This window comes from Perna viridis, chromosome 4, assembly GCF_037379345.1.
Source record: "Perna viridis isolate PV_CMFRI_1.1 ecotype Kerala chromosome 4, ASM3737934v1, whole genome shotgun sequence".
NCBI lineage: Eukaryota > Metazoa > Mollusca > Bivalvia > Mytilida > Mytilidae > Perna > Perna viridis.
In genome coordinates this window covers 13,023,790-13,041,190 of record NC_142448.1, presented here as the reverse complement: position 1 = coordinate 13,041,190, position 17,401 = coordinate 13,023,790, and the positions used below count along the sequence as shown (strand labels likewise).

Below are 17,401 nucleotides of genomic sequence, written 5' to 3'. Positions count from 1 at the left end.
TAACATTCTTATGATAATCTGAAAATGTAAACTACAGATACACCTTTTCAATACCATAGTACATCCCATCAAAGATATGTGTATTATGCTACTAAACAGAATAAAAAGCAGATCAGCCTAACCGAAGTTCTCTAGTTCCTATCAAGGATAAATAGGAACCGAGGTTCTAATGGTACATCCAAAAAACCTAGGAAAGGAAAAGTTGAAACAGGGTGAAAATACCCTCATTAAACAGGATGAGGAAATATATCTCTAACATGGAGAATGACTCAGTAACTTGTCCTTTTTGGTGAACATTGAATCCCTGTTGATGGAAAAGATAAGAATTTGAATGTGAAATCTGTATACTTTTTGTACAAACCTCAGTGTGCAATGCAATTAGAACTTTTAGCCTCTGTAACAGGTGCACATTTGGGTAACTAATCAGTACTTAACCTCTGACATAAACTATGTTCTTGATAATGTTTGTCAATATCAAATCTGCTGTATTGAGATTGAAGTCTGGAGGTATATTTAATGACATCCCCGTCGAGTTTTGAAAAGCCTTAATATGCGAGATTTGCCAAAATTTTGAAGTATTAAAAGTAAATTGCTGAAATATGGCTTCTGACAGTCTGCAAGCTGTGCAAGACTGGACAGGACTCTTATGGTGTCAATCATCCAACAATGAGAAGGTTGCTCTCATTTGATACCTTATTAAACAAGAGGTTAATTCTGACAATTCAAAGACAAATGAGACAATAAAAAAGTTCCTACCAAAGCCACACACAAATGGCAACTGCACAAGCTGAGAAAAGTATTACAAACTGACAGAAAGGTTCCGTGGAATAAGTCTCTATGTGTTTAACATTGTAATATGGCAAGAAATCAATGAATGCAAGTTCTGTTTTATTGTTCTATTTTGTATAAAAATATTGTACATAGGTGTATAAATATACAAAAAAAAAAACATCACAACCAAACAATATCACCATAAAACACTAACATAAATCGTAAACACTTCTAAAATTTCCAATGGAAAATATTTTCATTAAACACGTATAGATCTGTCTGCCAAGTATAGATTGTAAGAGCATGAATGTCAGACACAGTAATCTACATATCAATACAATAACTAGGTATCACATGTTCAGACAAGGTTTACAAAATACACTCATTTTTATTTCTTTCAATTTGGAGTATTCTTTGAAATTAGTAAAACATTTTTACTAAATTGAATTGCAATTTTACTCAAGATAAATGTATAAACTGACATGGTATGTCAGTAACGGAAACATGGTCAGCAGCACATATTTTTTAAATTAAATGTGAAATGACATTTTTTACTCAGGATTAATGTCATAGTATGTCAGTCATGGAAACATGGTCACACATCAATGTACCCTGTAACACATACCAAGTATATAGCACTATGTACTGGGAGTAGGAGTAAAAATCACTCATGGTATACACAAACATTATACAACGTGTAGATTCTAGGAATGATCAATGAAACATGTTTTCTGTACACATATTTTGATATATCTACACTATCAATCTGTACAGATACAGTAATGCTGAAAGTGTATCAAGGTCAGGCATGCCATCTTTCAAATGAAAACTGAGAAAATTGATAAAACTTTGGTATTACAAAACAGTACATTGATTTTTCATTTAAACCCTTTACAATTGGGACAATTTCACAGTAAATTACAAGAAACTGTTTCAGAATTATCAATTAGCAAATATATGCCCATATTAATATCATATAACAAGTTTCCACAACTTTTTATCATGGCAAGGAGTTTTGAATCACTGTTCTACTTCAGTTTCTATTGTGAAGTCCCCAACCTGAGGTTCAACTGGTCGTCTTAGTGATTCAGGTGAGGATTCTGGTAAACTACTATCATCACTCTGGTCATCAGATATGACAACATCAATAGCAGCTGATTCTGTCACTTCATGAGGAATAGGTTCTCTCGGACGTGTGTCTATAAATGTCTTTTGAACTTTGGCATATTGAACTTCGGGTGGTTCATCGGAGATAAAACCTTGATTATCATACATTGGGTTTAGATTTGACACTGGTATGACTTCTTGTTCCTGTATCTGAAAGTAATCAGTAAGGCGAGAAAAACATACAGTATCCTATTGTCATTTGAAGAGTAACATATCTTTATACACAATGATAAACAGAATTCATAAAAAAATACATCCTCTCCCCTCTCTGTACTTGATCAGTTAAGATGGATTATCTCCCCATATGCATGCTATAGTGTCATAAGTGGTTACATCTCTGGTCACACCAGCACAACAAATAATTTGAGAAAAAAAAAACAAAAAAAAAACAATCATTACTCATTGGTTGATAAGAAGCTGAGTATTTTTCAACCAAGGACTGAAATCTGAAAAAGAATTTGGTAAGAGACCACAGATAGGAGCATGATCATATTACAAATTATTTGATTGCCAGATTATGATAAAAGTTATTCATAAAAGAACACACAGGGTTAAAATATTTAAGTCCAGTATTTTACTAGGTAAAATCCTGGGGTACAATATTCCAAAAACAAGCATTCTGACAGTATTGCTGATGCAATACAGTGTCCCCTTTCGGCCTTTGAACTCATTGCCTTTATGAGATTTTGTTTCTATATGTGAACTAACAATGGATGGTGTTATTTTTTAACAATCAAGAGAAAATAACTCTTGAACAACAAAAGCAAATTCCATCAAAATCAAACCTGAGCTTCATTTTACAGTAGATAATAACGTTTTTGCATCACAGAAGCTGCATAAAGACATTCTCTTTCTATCATCTGGAAAGTTGAAAAAAACTTTATTATGAATTAAAGGGCAAACAACTCTAGAATGACAGCAGCAATTTGCATCAAAATGATGAAACATAAAATTTTATGTAATTTTCTATGTCAAAGGGCCATAAGTTCCATATAAACCATTCTGCCGCAATAATATTTAAATTTAATTTGTAACTTGTCATGATAAGACTAGCTAACAAATATGAAATCAATTGGATGAGGCATTACAAAGAAAAGTCCGGAAAACAAAATTTTATGAAATTTTCTATGTCCAAGGGACACAACTTCTGTAAAAATCATTCAACCTTAACATTATTTATACTTAACTTGTAACTTGTCATGATAAGACTATATACCAAATATGAAATCAATTGGATGAGACATTACAAAGAAAACAAAATTTCATGAAATTTTCTATGTCTAAGGGCCATAACTTCCGTAAAAATCATTCAACCGTAAGGTCATTCAAACTTAACTTGTAACTTGTCATGATAAGACTATGTACCAAATATGAAATCAATTGGATGAGGCATTACAAAGAAAAGTCCGGAAAACCAAGTGTGACTGATGGACTGACAGACAGACGGACGGACGGAGTGAAAACCTAAGTCCCCTTCGGCATTTGCTGAAAGGGGACAATAAAGAGCTTTGCAGGGCACAGCATGATGTAACCACAGTGGTCAAACCCTGAACAGCTGGGTAAGTGTGAACACAATATCTGCTTTGACACAATTAAACATAGGACTTATAGTTCATTATGAACACAACAACTGGTTTGGACACAGTATAACACAAAATTTGAAAATTTATTAAAAATTTTTAAAATTGGACCAAAAATTAGGTGTCAATTTTTTGGGGTGTGGCACCTTTGACTCTATTTTACTCAAAATTATAAGAGATATTTGAAATCTGACTGAGTAATGCAGGCAGGGATTTTCATAAAGAATCTGAAGTAAAAATCAGACCAAAAATAGAAAAGTTAAGTTTTTTTAGGTGCTGCCCCATTTTTTCCCCATTTTAACTCCAAATCGGTTAAAAATAAGCTTACCCTATAATAATTTTCAAAACAGAATTTCAAAAGGAACACATTGACATCTGAATCATATTGAGAGGCCTGAATCACTCACCTGGTTAAAAATTTGCCTTTCAATGGCAATAACTATAACAAGGTGTTGCTTTCAAGGGCAATAACTCCAACAAGGAGTTGTCCAACAATATTGACTCAAAGAAGACTTTGGTAGGACTTATCATAAGGAACATTCATATCATCAATTGAAAGTTTCTTTCTGTCTATTACTGTTTTCAAGATATTGGCTAAAAATTGCTCAAAAACATAATTTTTTCACCTTTCAAGGGTAATTACTCTCAGAAGTCGTCCAACAATTTGGATTACCACACACTTTTATAAGCCTTATCATAATGATCATTTCAGCAATTGAAAATTTCTTTCTATCTATCATAATTTTCAGGATTTTGGCTGAAAACATAAAAAAAATAAAAAATTTCACCTTCCAAAGGCAATAACACTAACAAGGAGTCATTTGACATCTTTGACCCAACACAGACTTTTGTAAGCCTTATAATTAAGATAAATTCAGCAAAATATACAATTTGGGTAAACCTAACAATTTTTGAGATATGTATGAAAAACTTCTGTCTGACCTGTTTTATTTTTAGTAACGGTGGCCATGTTCTTGAACAGATCATGAATCCCTAAATCAGTTCTATACAGAACACCCTAACATTCATACTAAGTTTGGTTCTGATTGGTCCAGTAGTTTCAGAGGAGAAGATTTTAAAAAGAAATAACATTTAAAATAGGGAAAAAATGTCTAAAAATGACAATAACTCCAACATAGCTTAACACATTAAAATCAAAATTTGACCACATATAGATCTCATCATGGTGAACACTTTTACCTTTTTGTCAGAATTTGGCTAAACTTAACAGTTTTGAAGATATATGGGAAAAAATTCTGTCTGATCCCCATGTTCTATTTGTAGTAAAGGCAGCCATGTTTTTCAACAGATAAAAAAATCCCCACATCAGTTCATGTTTGATTCTAATTGGTCCAGTAGTTTCAGAGAAGAGTTTTGAAAAATTGTTAATGACAATGGACAATGACAACAATAAACACCAAGTGATGGCAATAGCTCGCACAGCCTTTGGCAAGGTGAGCTAAAAATCAGATCAATATTAAACTTTTTCTATCAATTAGAATGTAGCATCTATTTTTCCCCTTATAGCCCTAATTTTCAAATGGGGTGGGGCAAACACCTCCAAAAGCTATTGGGCCCACCACCATGTTCCTAGGAACAATGTGTTAAAATTAAAAAAAAAAAAACTGGATAAGTATTTCTCAAGTTTTCGTAAAAAAACTAAAGTAAACAGACCCCAATGACTATGACAACCAGTCAGGGTGATACCAATAGATCCCCGAAAAAGAATTTTTGCGGGCATATAAAAAAGATCTTGTAAGCCCCAATCTTAAGTGCTAGATACAGTTTATACCAGAAAAAATAGTACTTACAGAATGTCTTATAATTCTCTTATGCTCTGAAAAAAAAATAAAAATACATGCAGTATGGTGTACACACCATATCAAACAGTATGACAAATCTTACAAGCTTATCCCTGAAATTTAGGATTTCATTTATTGTAAATATATTCTCAATAAAAAAACTAAATAAACCACGAAAATTGATAACCAGCAAACAACAGTTTTTCCAGTGTAAATGTTGTATAGTTTATATTCTGTTAAGGTTGTGTCAAGGTACAAGTAATTTTATTACTATTTTTTTAAACTTAAAATATTTCATGAGGCTTTTTGGAAAACTGTTATTTAAATTAGGTGTAACTGCATGTACATCTGAGAAAGATAATCAAAGCTTTAAAAGTGAACAAAAAAAAGTTTTAACATTTAGTTCAATAAAAAAATTAAAATATACTCCACAAAAAAAGTTAAGGGCCACTATAGAAAAGTCAATAAATTTAATTTTATCATTATCAGCATATCTGTAAAAAAATCTATAAATTAATCACTATAACAATAAAAACAACCTTCTTAAAAACAAATGACAGTTTAATAACATTTAAAATCACTGTCGTAATGGTGGAAATCCAAATTCTGAATATAAGGGGGAAAAAACTCAGTGACCCTTAACATTTTTTTTGTGGAGTATACATTTTAATCCATTTTTTTAAGAAAAGTAAATAATGTAAAAAAAAAGTGAAGAAAGTGTACATGCTCCCTTTTGAGAAAACTAAGACATTTATCAGATGTATATTCACAAAGATTAATACACTACATTCCATACAAATCATCTCTTCTTGACTAAAAATTAAAATGACACATTTTGAGCAGTAAAATGATACTTTTGAACATATACTGTATTCTGTTTTAATGAGAATAATAAAATTATTTGGGATGTTCAATGGTTTTATTGTTCACCTCTCAAGATATTTTTTAACACTAATATATAAACGTAACTCTCCCTACCTAATTCTCTTATCTGCTGTTGTTTACTTCTCCTGATACAGCAACAAGCCGCACATATAAAAATAATCAGGAAAAACAAGAGAATAAGAACAATTATCATAACCACCATAGCTGGTGTGTCATCAACGTATGTAGGCTCATCATCAGCTACCTAAAATAGAATTCAAATAGACAATAGATTTTTGGTTAATTTTGTACTTTATATTTTTAATTACTTAACTGGAAAGTTGAATTTTCCATCAAAATGAAAGTTATATTTTGTACATGGGGTCTTACGCATAAAAAACACAAATTTTAAATTTCTAATTATGTATGCTGATCTGATTTGATGTCGGTCTCTGGTATCTTTAACATTACGAGTACTTTTTGTGGAGTATGTGCACTCATTTTGCTACTTTCTATGACGAAAAAGGTGATAATAATAGTTCTGTGAAAAAGCTGGCACCAATTTAAAGAAAAAAGTTGTAAGTGTAAAATTTATCATAAATAATAACATCATAATAGCAAATAGTACCACGACGTCATAAATATTTAACATTTACAACTTTTAGTGAAATTGATGCCTGTTCTCTACAAAAGGATGTTATTTATAATTCCAAAACTGTGAACATCAATACAAATTTTATAACCTTTGTCCCTTCGACAATACAACTAACTTACATCTAAAGATTTGACATAGAGGAGATCAAATGGATCACTATTCTTAGATTTTTGTCTGTTAAGGACAGATAGAAGCTCTTCTCCAGAGTATATATATGAACTTCTACCAAAGCAGTTCTCACAGATTCCAGACAAATACACGTCAGACCTACAAGAAAATAACAATACAGTATTCAATTATCAAACTGTACTGTACATATGGAATTAAATAAATCTGTAAAGCTAATCCAAGTAAAATACAGAATAAAGGAATTATGTCAGCTAAAGCCATGAAAAAAACACTCTAATAAATAATGTAACCATTTATAGTTAACATTTTTCTTCTTTTTCTCTCAAAGGTCAAGAAATGTCAATTTACATCAACTCTGAAAATTAGAAAATTGATGCTGTAATCTTTGCTCACCAATAGGAATTATCCTGTTCAGCAGAAGTCACATGATCTTTTACTGCAGAGATACAGACGTATTTAAATTCCTTTGTTCCATCAGCTTTTGTTAGACTTTCTAATGTTCTAAAAATATAACATTTAATGTTTATATGTGTATTCCATGAACAAACATAAAGTGGCATGCCTTGTCAGGCTAGGCATACCCCTTTTATACAAGAAGGTGATATTGGAAAGGAACCAAAATCTTTCACACTGTATGCCTAATCAATATAAAGCCACACACCAAATTTGAAATCAATCCATCCATTTGGTGCCAAGATAATTGTGATAAGGTGATTCCAATATATACCATCCACTCTTTCAGTAGGGATACAAAATATACAAATATTTAGTATAGCTTTCACTTCTATTCCTAAATTTGATAGGCTATTTTCCCTTAAAGGTTTGATTCTCATTTATCATGGTAAAAGTACAAGATAACAAGAAACTTGTGAGTGATAGCTCATCAATGATACCCCCGCTTTGAATTGTGATATAAGGAAAATTAACAATAAACAGGAAATTGTCTAATTTTCCTGAAAATGGATCCCACTATATTGCATACCTAAAGGAAGAATGTGTTAAAAGTTCAAGCTGCTGTGATGAGTAGTTGGTGAGAAAGGTGAGACAGAAACAGGGACAAGGGTTTAACAGTATACTCTCTCTTTCGGAGCAGGGGTATAATGTGAACACATTATTTCCAGTGAACAATATACATGTAGTGACAACTGATTAGTTAGTGGTTGGTTACGAAAGCTTTACTTACGACTTGATTTGGTCAACAAACTGTCTGACTTCTAAAGGAGGCTGTGTAATTACTAGTTCAACTTCATTACTCTCTTTGGTCACAAAAATCTAAAATTACATTGTTAATGGTAATTTAACATTTGATATGGTACATAAAGATAACAGGTTGGGGTAAAATAACCTCTTCAAATGCATTGTAGAGTAAAAAAATCATAAAAATTAGATCTCAAAAACTGGGTCCTTTCACTACTAAAATCAAAATCTTATGTTTAATATAGGATGTTACTAAGCTTTTAACTAACCTGAACATTAGCATTATCTGTTAGTTGGTTATCAGTGGCAGTGACCACTAAGTTAAATTCATTGATTCCACGTCCAACAAAGTCAGCCATTAACTTCCTGTTATAAATAACTCCGGTATTACTGCCTATCTGCAGCCCATCGTCTTGGTTACCACTAGTGATATTGTAGACCACACCACCAAAGGAATCCTGGTCTTTGGCATAGACAGTCACTATACTCTGCCCTATTGGTGCTCGTGTTGAAATACCTAAATGTTGACAGCAGAAATTCATGACCTCTTATATATGAGTAATAAACAGAAACATAAAGGGCATATTATAAAGTAAAATAAAATGTTAATTTGTAGTTTGCTACATGTATGAACTGTGAATCTATTTACTATGTTTCAAAATTCAATACCCTTGATAAATGTACTATATTAATTTTTTGCAAGGCAAGCTATCACTTATTTATAACTAGATTTCTTACGGTATCTACAAACTTACATCCAGTATAAGAGGACTCTTCAAATTCTGGAGGTGCATCATTTGTATTACGGATGCTAATTTCAACTCTTACAATATCAGGAGACAAAGCACGTTTCCGACGGTTTGTAATGACAGAGAAATCACTGACGTTATTGGTAGCGTGAACATCAAGAATATATTGCTTCTGTTCCTCACTATCTACTGCAGCAGCTAACTTTAGTACTCCTGTGTTTTTATCAAGGGCAAATTTTCCTTTTTCATTCCCACCTAAAATAAAAAATAATGGCTTAAATTATAATCAGTCAGCACAGCCACATACAATAAAGTGAGTTTGGCACAGCCCACAACTCAGCATTGCACTTGTACATTTTTTTTCTTACGTTTGTTAAGTCATTGAAAAAAGGGATGATAGGTGAATGGGGCAAGATAGGATAGATAAAACAGTTGTTCATTAAAAAAAGTTATAATTAAGCATACTGGACCAAGATATTGTAAATATTTTTCTTTGTTTATGAACTGCATATATAAATTTCAAATCAATTTAAAGGCTACTTTCACTTTGAATTCACTTCCCTGATCCATTTATGTGGACCTATCTGATACCTTATCTGGTTAGTTGGACCTATGTCACAAGCCTCACATGCCAAGCTCAGTAAAATAAAACATATTCAATAAAAATAAATATGGAACTTTTTTTCAGAAGATAGAAAACTGATTAAACTCTCTAAAATCGCTGTATCACAAGCTTTTGTTGACTGATCCATACCTATTTTGAAACTTGCAGAAAAAGAAAAATATCTCTAAATAGACAAGAAAGAAGATAAGGAAACAGCTGATGTAAATGTAACATTTTCTTTGTGGTTTCAGTGAAAAGAATCAAAGACTAAAATAAAATACAACATAACGCTGCACCTATGGTCTCTCTGAGAGAAAAAAAAAAGATTGATTGTTAGAACAGGGCATTGCAGATCAAAATGTAACATAATATGAAAATGGGTTATCAGTGAATGAATCGGACACTGTATAACCATCATCCTAATTTGTTTGAATGATTTCACTATAACAGTTCATCTTTCACTCAGTAAACTAGAAAAACAAAAACAAAAAACAGATGACAAATCATACCTGTTAACCATCCCCCATATCAGGGGAGACTCTAACAAAACCAATGAAAAATTAAAAATGTAAGATTTGTAGGATATTTTAGGTATTTGGTTAATTACTAAATTTTCAGTGAAAAATACTGAATACCAGTAATTGAATTTTTACATTAAAAGTTTGCTTTTACACAAAAATTTTCCCCATTAGACAGTGCCAATTAAGGAGAATTTCTCACATGAACTGTAACAAAGGTTAAAAGGTAAGCCAACATACCAATTATATAATAGTAGATCTTTGGATTTTCATCCATATCTGTAGCAGTAATATCTCCTATCTTATCTCCCACCTTTATGCTCTCCTGTACAGTCATCTGTATTGGTCTGACACTACCATCCTACAATCAGTTCATTGTTTTAACTATAATCTGATTCTTTATGCCCAAAAATTTGGCAAAGGAACATGAGATTACCATTTTGTCAAGTTTCTGTGATAGATATAAAAAAGTTTAACTAACCTCATTTCAGTTACCAAAGGACATCAATAAACTAAAGTACTAATTTGTTGAAGTTATGGAATTATTAAATAAGAACAAAGAGGAAACCAGATCAGGCAAACTGAAAATTGCTTTATGTTCAATGAAATGCAATAAACTTAATAAGAGAAATTTGACTGATTGCCTAATGGCAGATATTTAAAGCATTTCAGGACAAGAAAAGTTAACAAAAAAAAAATACTCTTTGTACTTTGTCTAAATAATGATGAGACAGATATTTTTAAAATGTGCTATTCTCACCAAAGCAACAGCTCTCAAGTACATTGAGAATCAATAACTAACAATTTTAAAGTCTTTGGTATGACTCAGTCAGGGGTCCAACAAAAGGGCTCCTACAAGACTACTGAGGCAGTTCTAATTTATGTAAGTAATTCTTAACATAAGTTGAATGGACATTAATTTACTGGTAGCTGTGGAAACTTAGGAATGTTGTCATTCACATCCTTGATCTTAATTGTCAGGTATCGTGTGGCATCCAGTGGAGTTGGTGTTCCTCGATCCTTAGCCATTAGAAGCAACTGAAACATGAAATAATACCAATTTTAAACCTATGAAACAGTTTTCAGATTAAATTATCATCTCAGGAAACCTTACCATGTGTCTTACCAGATATTTTATTGGATTTGCAACCTACAGTATCTGTCACTCTTGCCAGAAACCTAAAGTTGTTATTACCTTTGTCCAGCAGTAACATATAGAAAAAGCTCAATCAAAGTATACCACTAAAACCGTTTGGAACCATTTTTCTAAGAAATAGCAGCAAAAACTATGTTTTACAAACTGGAAGTTGCTAAGTAACTATTATAATAAACCAGGTCCACACAAGACAGGGAATATTTCTGGATAATAGAAAATAAAAAAATTGAGGCAGGTGTGGACGAGAATCTAGGAATTTTTTATTATGGCTTAACAAAACATTTCTAAAATTTTAATATTATACATTGTATATTGGATACTGACCACATATCTATCAACTTGTTCCCTGTCGAAGACAATCTTAGCACTAATTACTCCTGTTATAGGGTTGATCATGAACTCATCTGTCTGGTTCTTAAATGTACCACCAATAAAGAATCCATAGTCAATGATTCCATTGTTACCACGATCAACATCCTCAGCATGGACATCATATACCAACATACCAAGATACTGGCTCTATAAACAAATATCAATTATTGTAAAATACTAGAACTAACTGTTTGGACAACAATAAATCCCTTAGATTATCACAGCTGCTATAAGTTAGATCATACCTAATCTTATAAATTTATGTGAAAAACACTACAATGACATTCTTTCACATTTCAAAAAGATAACTGGGTGTCATTGAACACTTTTTCTTGTAAATTATAAAAAAAAGAAAAAAATTCTATAGACAATTATCCCCCTTTGAAAGAATTACTCCACCAATTGTCTCCCCTTGAAGAGCTTTTTACAAATAATGCTTATAATTCTACCATATTAATTTTCATGTCAAAAATTCTTTTAAAATAATTTAAATATATTATTTTTACATTATTTCAAACACTATTTGTTTTTATATAAAATATATATGTGTCTTATGATTTTGCAAGATGACAGAAAAGAATGCTCCATGTAATAGCTTCCTTAAGAAACAGTTTTTGTTGTTCCACAAATTAAAAAAAACACCTGCATTCAGGAAAATGTTCTTTAAATAATATCAGAGTAAAGACTTTTTAGGTTACTCGGAGGTACATGGTGACCATGATATGTTAAACAATAGATATGACCACATCTGTCAACCTAGTCAAACCTAATTGTGGGAGATCTCCTACAATCTATCATAAAATTGCGGGAGATTTTGCATGATGACACTATCAACATATTTGTTATATTATAAATTAAATAAAACAGAGGATTTTAAATATTTTTTTGAAAACCATAAATACATGATATTCCCTACTTGCGGAGCTCGGGATGCAGCCATATTTTCCCGTATGCTCCCGTAAGAGCAGGTATAATTTCGAAGTCTCTTTAATAGATGTTCAGACTCGGGTGCAGAAAAAAGAGGTAACTCGAATGAAAATGGAATTCACAGCAGACAAACACAACGGGGTATCTAAAAATTACATGGTGTTTCATTTTGTTGGTAGGTTACATAAGGACGATTTTCATTTGTATCCCGGGTACAGAAAATTTATGACAGGGTCAGTAGAATGAGAAATTCCCTTTTGACTTTCGAGATTTTCTTAAGTATCGTCGATATCAGATGGAAAACCTTACGTGTTCCGAATAGACACCTGCTTCAAAGGGAGATAAATATTGACAAAATGTTGGTCCGCAAGTCGGAAACATACAAATGAATCAACAAAATGAATTATACATGTATTCACAGAAGTGATGCTTGGTAAGGTATAAAACAGATTTTGCCATGTTCCTTGAAATGTCAATCACTGGCATGTCAATGAATCTGGTTTTGATGGACCTGCTTCCATCTTTAAAATTGCGAACAAGAGTAGCAAAGAACTTTTTGGCACCCCTACCATTGCTTTCATCACATAAAATACTGAATGGTTTCTGTTTGCAGTTTTCAATCAAATTACGTTTGTAGCCTCAAGGCTTAGTACAATAACCTGCTTTATGATTTGGGTGCCTTTTAGTCCTTTTACATTAAAATTTCTCAGCAATTTTATTGTCAGGAAATTTTTTTTTTTCACAAAGTCAGTAAAATGATCAGCCACACAGAACAGCAAGTTGTGTTCGGCCACTAAGTTCATCAAATTTTGATGTAACTATGCATTTGAAATTGTAAATCATTTGTCGATATGAGCGAAGATAATTCTAGAAAGACTTGCATGTCAATCAGCTGTTCAAAGCTTTTTCACGATAAAGCGCTTTCAAGACCCACCTGACATAAGTAAAAATGGCGGACAAAAATTGACAAAATTTGATAAATTCAATTATGGGAGGAATTCTTGAAACAGGGAGATCGATGCCTCCCGCACGGGAGACTTTTTTTTTGAGGGTCAAAAGGTAAAATTATGGGAGACTCCTGCAAAAAACGGGAGGGTTAGCACCTATGATATGACCACAATTCTTACCTCTAGCACAGTAACAGTCATATTTTGATCTGGTGGTATCACCCAGTAAGGTGGAGAGTTTGTGGCCTCTAATACTGTTATCTGTACATGGGCTGTGTGATTATACGGTCCATTCCCATCCTGGTCTCTAGCCTCAACCAGGAAGGAATATACACCCGAGTTTTTAAGTAAACTCTTAGCCACTCTTATTCTTCCAGATTTCTCAGCTATACTAAAATATCCTATAACACAAATGAATTAGTATTTAAAGATAATTATGCTCCATCTTCTATTTATTTATCTGATTGTAAATTGAAAATTACATGTAGAAACTTGTAATCTGCATGGTCATTAAAATTAAATTAGAAATGGAGAACCTGCACTGAATGCTATTCTAATTATCATCAGGATCTAATAAATGATTGGAAAAACTTTATTATTTATTTACTGAACTATTCAGGATCAGGTAAACTTGTTCTACCTAGAACACCTACCATTAGGATCTCCCGAGTTATTAGAAATCCTGTAAGCAATCTCTGCATTAAATCCTACATCAGCATCTGAAGCAAAGACCTGAAGAACCTGAATACCTATAGGCACTGTCTCAATGATGGTTGCTACATACTGAGACTGTGTGAACTGAGGTGGGTTATCATTTATATCATCTAAAGAAATGTATACCTAAAATAGAGAAATGAATATGTAAAGTTTTACTAACTTTTTTAGGAATTGACAGAAAGACAGACTTTTTCATTTCCCCCAAATATGTATTTTTAGACAACACATGAAGGCAAGAAGTTTTTTCTGTAAATTAAAATTGTTTTTTTAATATATTTTAAATGCATCTAAACAAGACATAATACGACTCTTGTAATTTCTATCATAGAAATTTTTCAATACTTCCGCCTCAACAATTTTTTTTTCTTTTATTTATTAAAAACAAACACTGACAGGAAATTAATTTCATTTAATTTTCCAAAATTCTAAAGCTCTTAAGGCAAAATGAAAAACCATGTATATGAAAACAAAGACTACATTAAGACCAGCTTACCACCATATGATTAACATAATACTTGCATTAATTTTTACAGCTATTGTACTTAGCTTACCCAGACATTAGTAAATCTCCTAACTGAAGAATCTAGAGGACTATCATATGCTGTAACCTGGACATTAATCTGAGGAGTTAGCTCTCTATCTAATACAGCACCAGGGGCTACAGTTACTTCACCCTGTAAAATAAATTGTCTAATACAGCACCAGGGGCTACAGTTACTTCACCATGTAAAATAAACTGTCCAATACAGCACCAGGGGCTATCGTTACTTCAGACTGTAAAATAAATTTTCCAATACAGCACAAGGGGCTACATTTACTTCACACAGTAAAATAAATTGTCCAATACAGCCCCAGGGGGAAAATAGATACTTCACAGTGTAGATAACAACCTCTAACAAAGCACCTGTTATGGACAGTTGGATGTACAGATGCCATTATTGCATCCCTCTATCACTTCGTGGCAGGGAACAATACAACTCAAGTGACTATAAAGACTTTACCATGTGGAATGTACAGTACATAATCACCACAGATCATTATAATTTTTTGAATACATGTATTATCATCACAACATTTAAAAAACAAACTGACAATGTTATGGGAAACACTAAATTTAGTTTACAAATGTGTTTTATCCATAAGGACCAATTTCGCAGAAAAGAAACATATAGTTTAAAGTCAGTTATTGATATTAAAAAAAAAAACAACAGATTTACGATCAATATGAAATAGCATAATAACATTAATAACTTTATAACAAAGGCATCAAAACTACTCGTACTTAAGTTAAAATTAGTAATACTTAGGTCAAAATTAAAAAATATAAACGACAGAGATACTATAGGTATAACAAACATACTGAAATTTCATTGATCAGGAACCTGTTGAGTGGATCATTTATCTGGTACCGAACAACTCCATAGTCACCCTTATCATTGTCATTAGCTGTTACCATAGTTACTGACTTCCCAGAACCTGATCCTTCAGGTATCTGTGCATTGTATGATGTCTACATAAAAAAATGTTAGTAAATGTTTTTATGAAACACAACTTGAAGGCAACTGCAGACTTTCCAGATATGCATCATAAAATGATAATTCCTGGTAAGTACATATAACAAGCATGCTTAAATAAAAGGGTTCATATGATTCTTAATCCTACAGTGATAAAATTATTTCACATGATTTTATAATGAATTTCACATGATTGAGTAATTAATATTTGAGACAAGGTTCACATTGAATTTCATGAGAAACAAGCCTTCATGTGAACTTATGACTTTCACAAAAAAAATCATGTAAATTTCATATGAAGTTAACATAAAATTGATGTGAACCTTGATTTCAATGAATTTCATGCAAATAATATTTGTCCATGAATTGCAAATAAGGCAGATAAAACAATTAACATGTATTTTAGAAAAATGTCTTTTTTAAAATTTTCTATTTTGATAAGAACATTTTTACCGGTATATTGTAAGAGTAATCAAGGGAACCAAGGTTATAGCGGTAATCAAAAGAATGTAATCCAGGGACATTGACCAGACATGGAAAACAGACATACACAACAAAGAACATAAGTAACTAAAATCATACATACAAAATAACAAAAGCAAATGAACAACTCGGACTCCATTAAAAACTGGGAGCATGGACCAGGTGCACCGGTAGGGTAAGCGTCCTCTGCTTTTCTAGAAACATCTGCCGAGTTGCTCATAAAAAGTCAAGTCTGGGGTAGACAAACAAGGAAAGGAAAACTATGACCCGTTGAATGAATCAGTTTTCATGGTGCAGATGGATACACCATAACGATCCACGAGTTCATGATGACGACCATAAAACTTCTGTAGTGATGACTTGTAGCAACATAACCCTGTTCCAGGAGCCTGTTTGTTAAGAGTTCCAGTGCAATACAAAAAGTCTGCGTAGTTTCGGCAAGCTCTGGCATAATGTATGAGTTGTGATATGAACACTCCATATGCAGGTGCCGAAGGGATGTTGCCACAGATGAAAGGAAAGTTGACAATTCTGAATGAAAAGTCATCACGTTTGTCGTAAAGTTTGGTCAATAGTTTTCCTTTACCATCGATTTCTAAGTATAGGTCAAGATATGAGGCTGACTTCACAGTGTCTGTAGTATCCTTTATCTCAAGTTCTTTTGGGTAGATGCGATGTATCAAATCCCTGAAATTAGGATTGTTTAAAGATAATACGTCATCTATATAGCGGAAACTGAGATTGAAGGATCTAGCCAAACAATATTCATTCTGTAAATATCAGTATATGACAAATACATTTATTATTTTCATTGTCCAGATGAACAGGCTTATCTAACAGGATAATAACAGGATTACCTGTGTAAAGAAAGGGGAGTTATCATTGATATTTCGTATCGTAACATAAACAGTGGTTGAGGCACTGAGTCGAGGGACTCCTGTATCATACACTAAGGCTGTGAAGTAAGACTCTTCTATCTTCTCAAAATCTATTCTACTGGCAACACTCAAAACACCTAAAATAAAACAGAAAAGAGTGATGTCTTAGAAAATTTAAGTTTTAGAAAAATGACAACATTGCCATATATAACTCCGTGTCTTTTGGAAATAGATAAATTTTTACACCTTAACAACAGAATATATTTATAATATGCCTGCTTTAAAATACAAAATTGGAAAATAAGACACAATATCTGTGCTTCCATATCAAGAAAAAATCAAAATGTTCATCATTTGCTCACTCTGTTTCT

General features: G+C 32.3%; 1 protein-coding gene across 5 annotated transcripts in view; it reads right to left on the bottom strand.

Moving 5' to 3' along the window:
• Positions 1–881: 881 nt before the first annotated feature.
• The window catches only part of LOC148618912 (cadherin-87A-like), a 45,670-nt gene continuing 29,150 nt past the window's right edge, over positions 882–17,401 (bottom strand). For all 5 annotated transcript variants that reach the window (XM_088578273.1, XM_088578272.1, XM_088578277.1 and 2 more), the window contains 16 exons: positions 17,010–17,167; positions 15,516–15,665; positions 14,707–14,829; positions 14,092–14,278; positions 13,619–13,839; positions 11,517–11,711; positions 10,961–11,074; positions 10,277–10,397; positions 8,921–9,169; positions 8,435–8,682; positions 8,152–8,240; positions 7,362–7,469; positions 6,959–7,106; positions 6,299–6,449; positions 5,330–5,355; positions 882–2,088 (listed from right to left, as the gene is read on the bottom strand). In XM_088578273.1, coding sequence (XP_088434399.1) covers positions 1,792–2,088; positions 5,330–5,355; positions 6,299–6,449; positions 6,959–7,106; positions 7,362–7,469; positions 8,152–8,240; positions 8,435–8,682; positions 8,921–9,169; positions 10,277–10,397; positions 10,961–11,074; positions 11,517–11,711; positions 13,619–13,839; positions 14,092–14,278; positions 14,707–14,829; positions 15,516–15,665; positions 17,010–17,167 — 2,585 coding nt within the window. In that variant the 3' untranslated portion in view covers positions 882–1,791. The remainder of the gene's footprint in view (positions 2,089–5,329; positions 5,356–6,298; positions 6,450–6,958; positions 7,107–7,361; positions 7,470–8,151; positions 8,241–8,434; positions 8,683–8,920; positions 9,170–10,276; positions 10,398–10,960; positions 11,075–11,516; positions 11,712–13,618; positions 13,840–14,091; positions 14,279–14,706; positions 14,830–15,515; positions 15,666–17,009; positions 17,168–17,401) is intronic.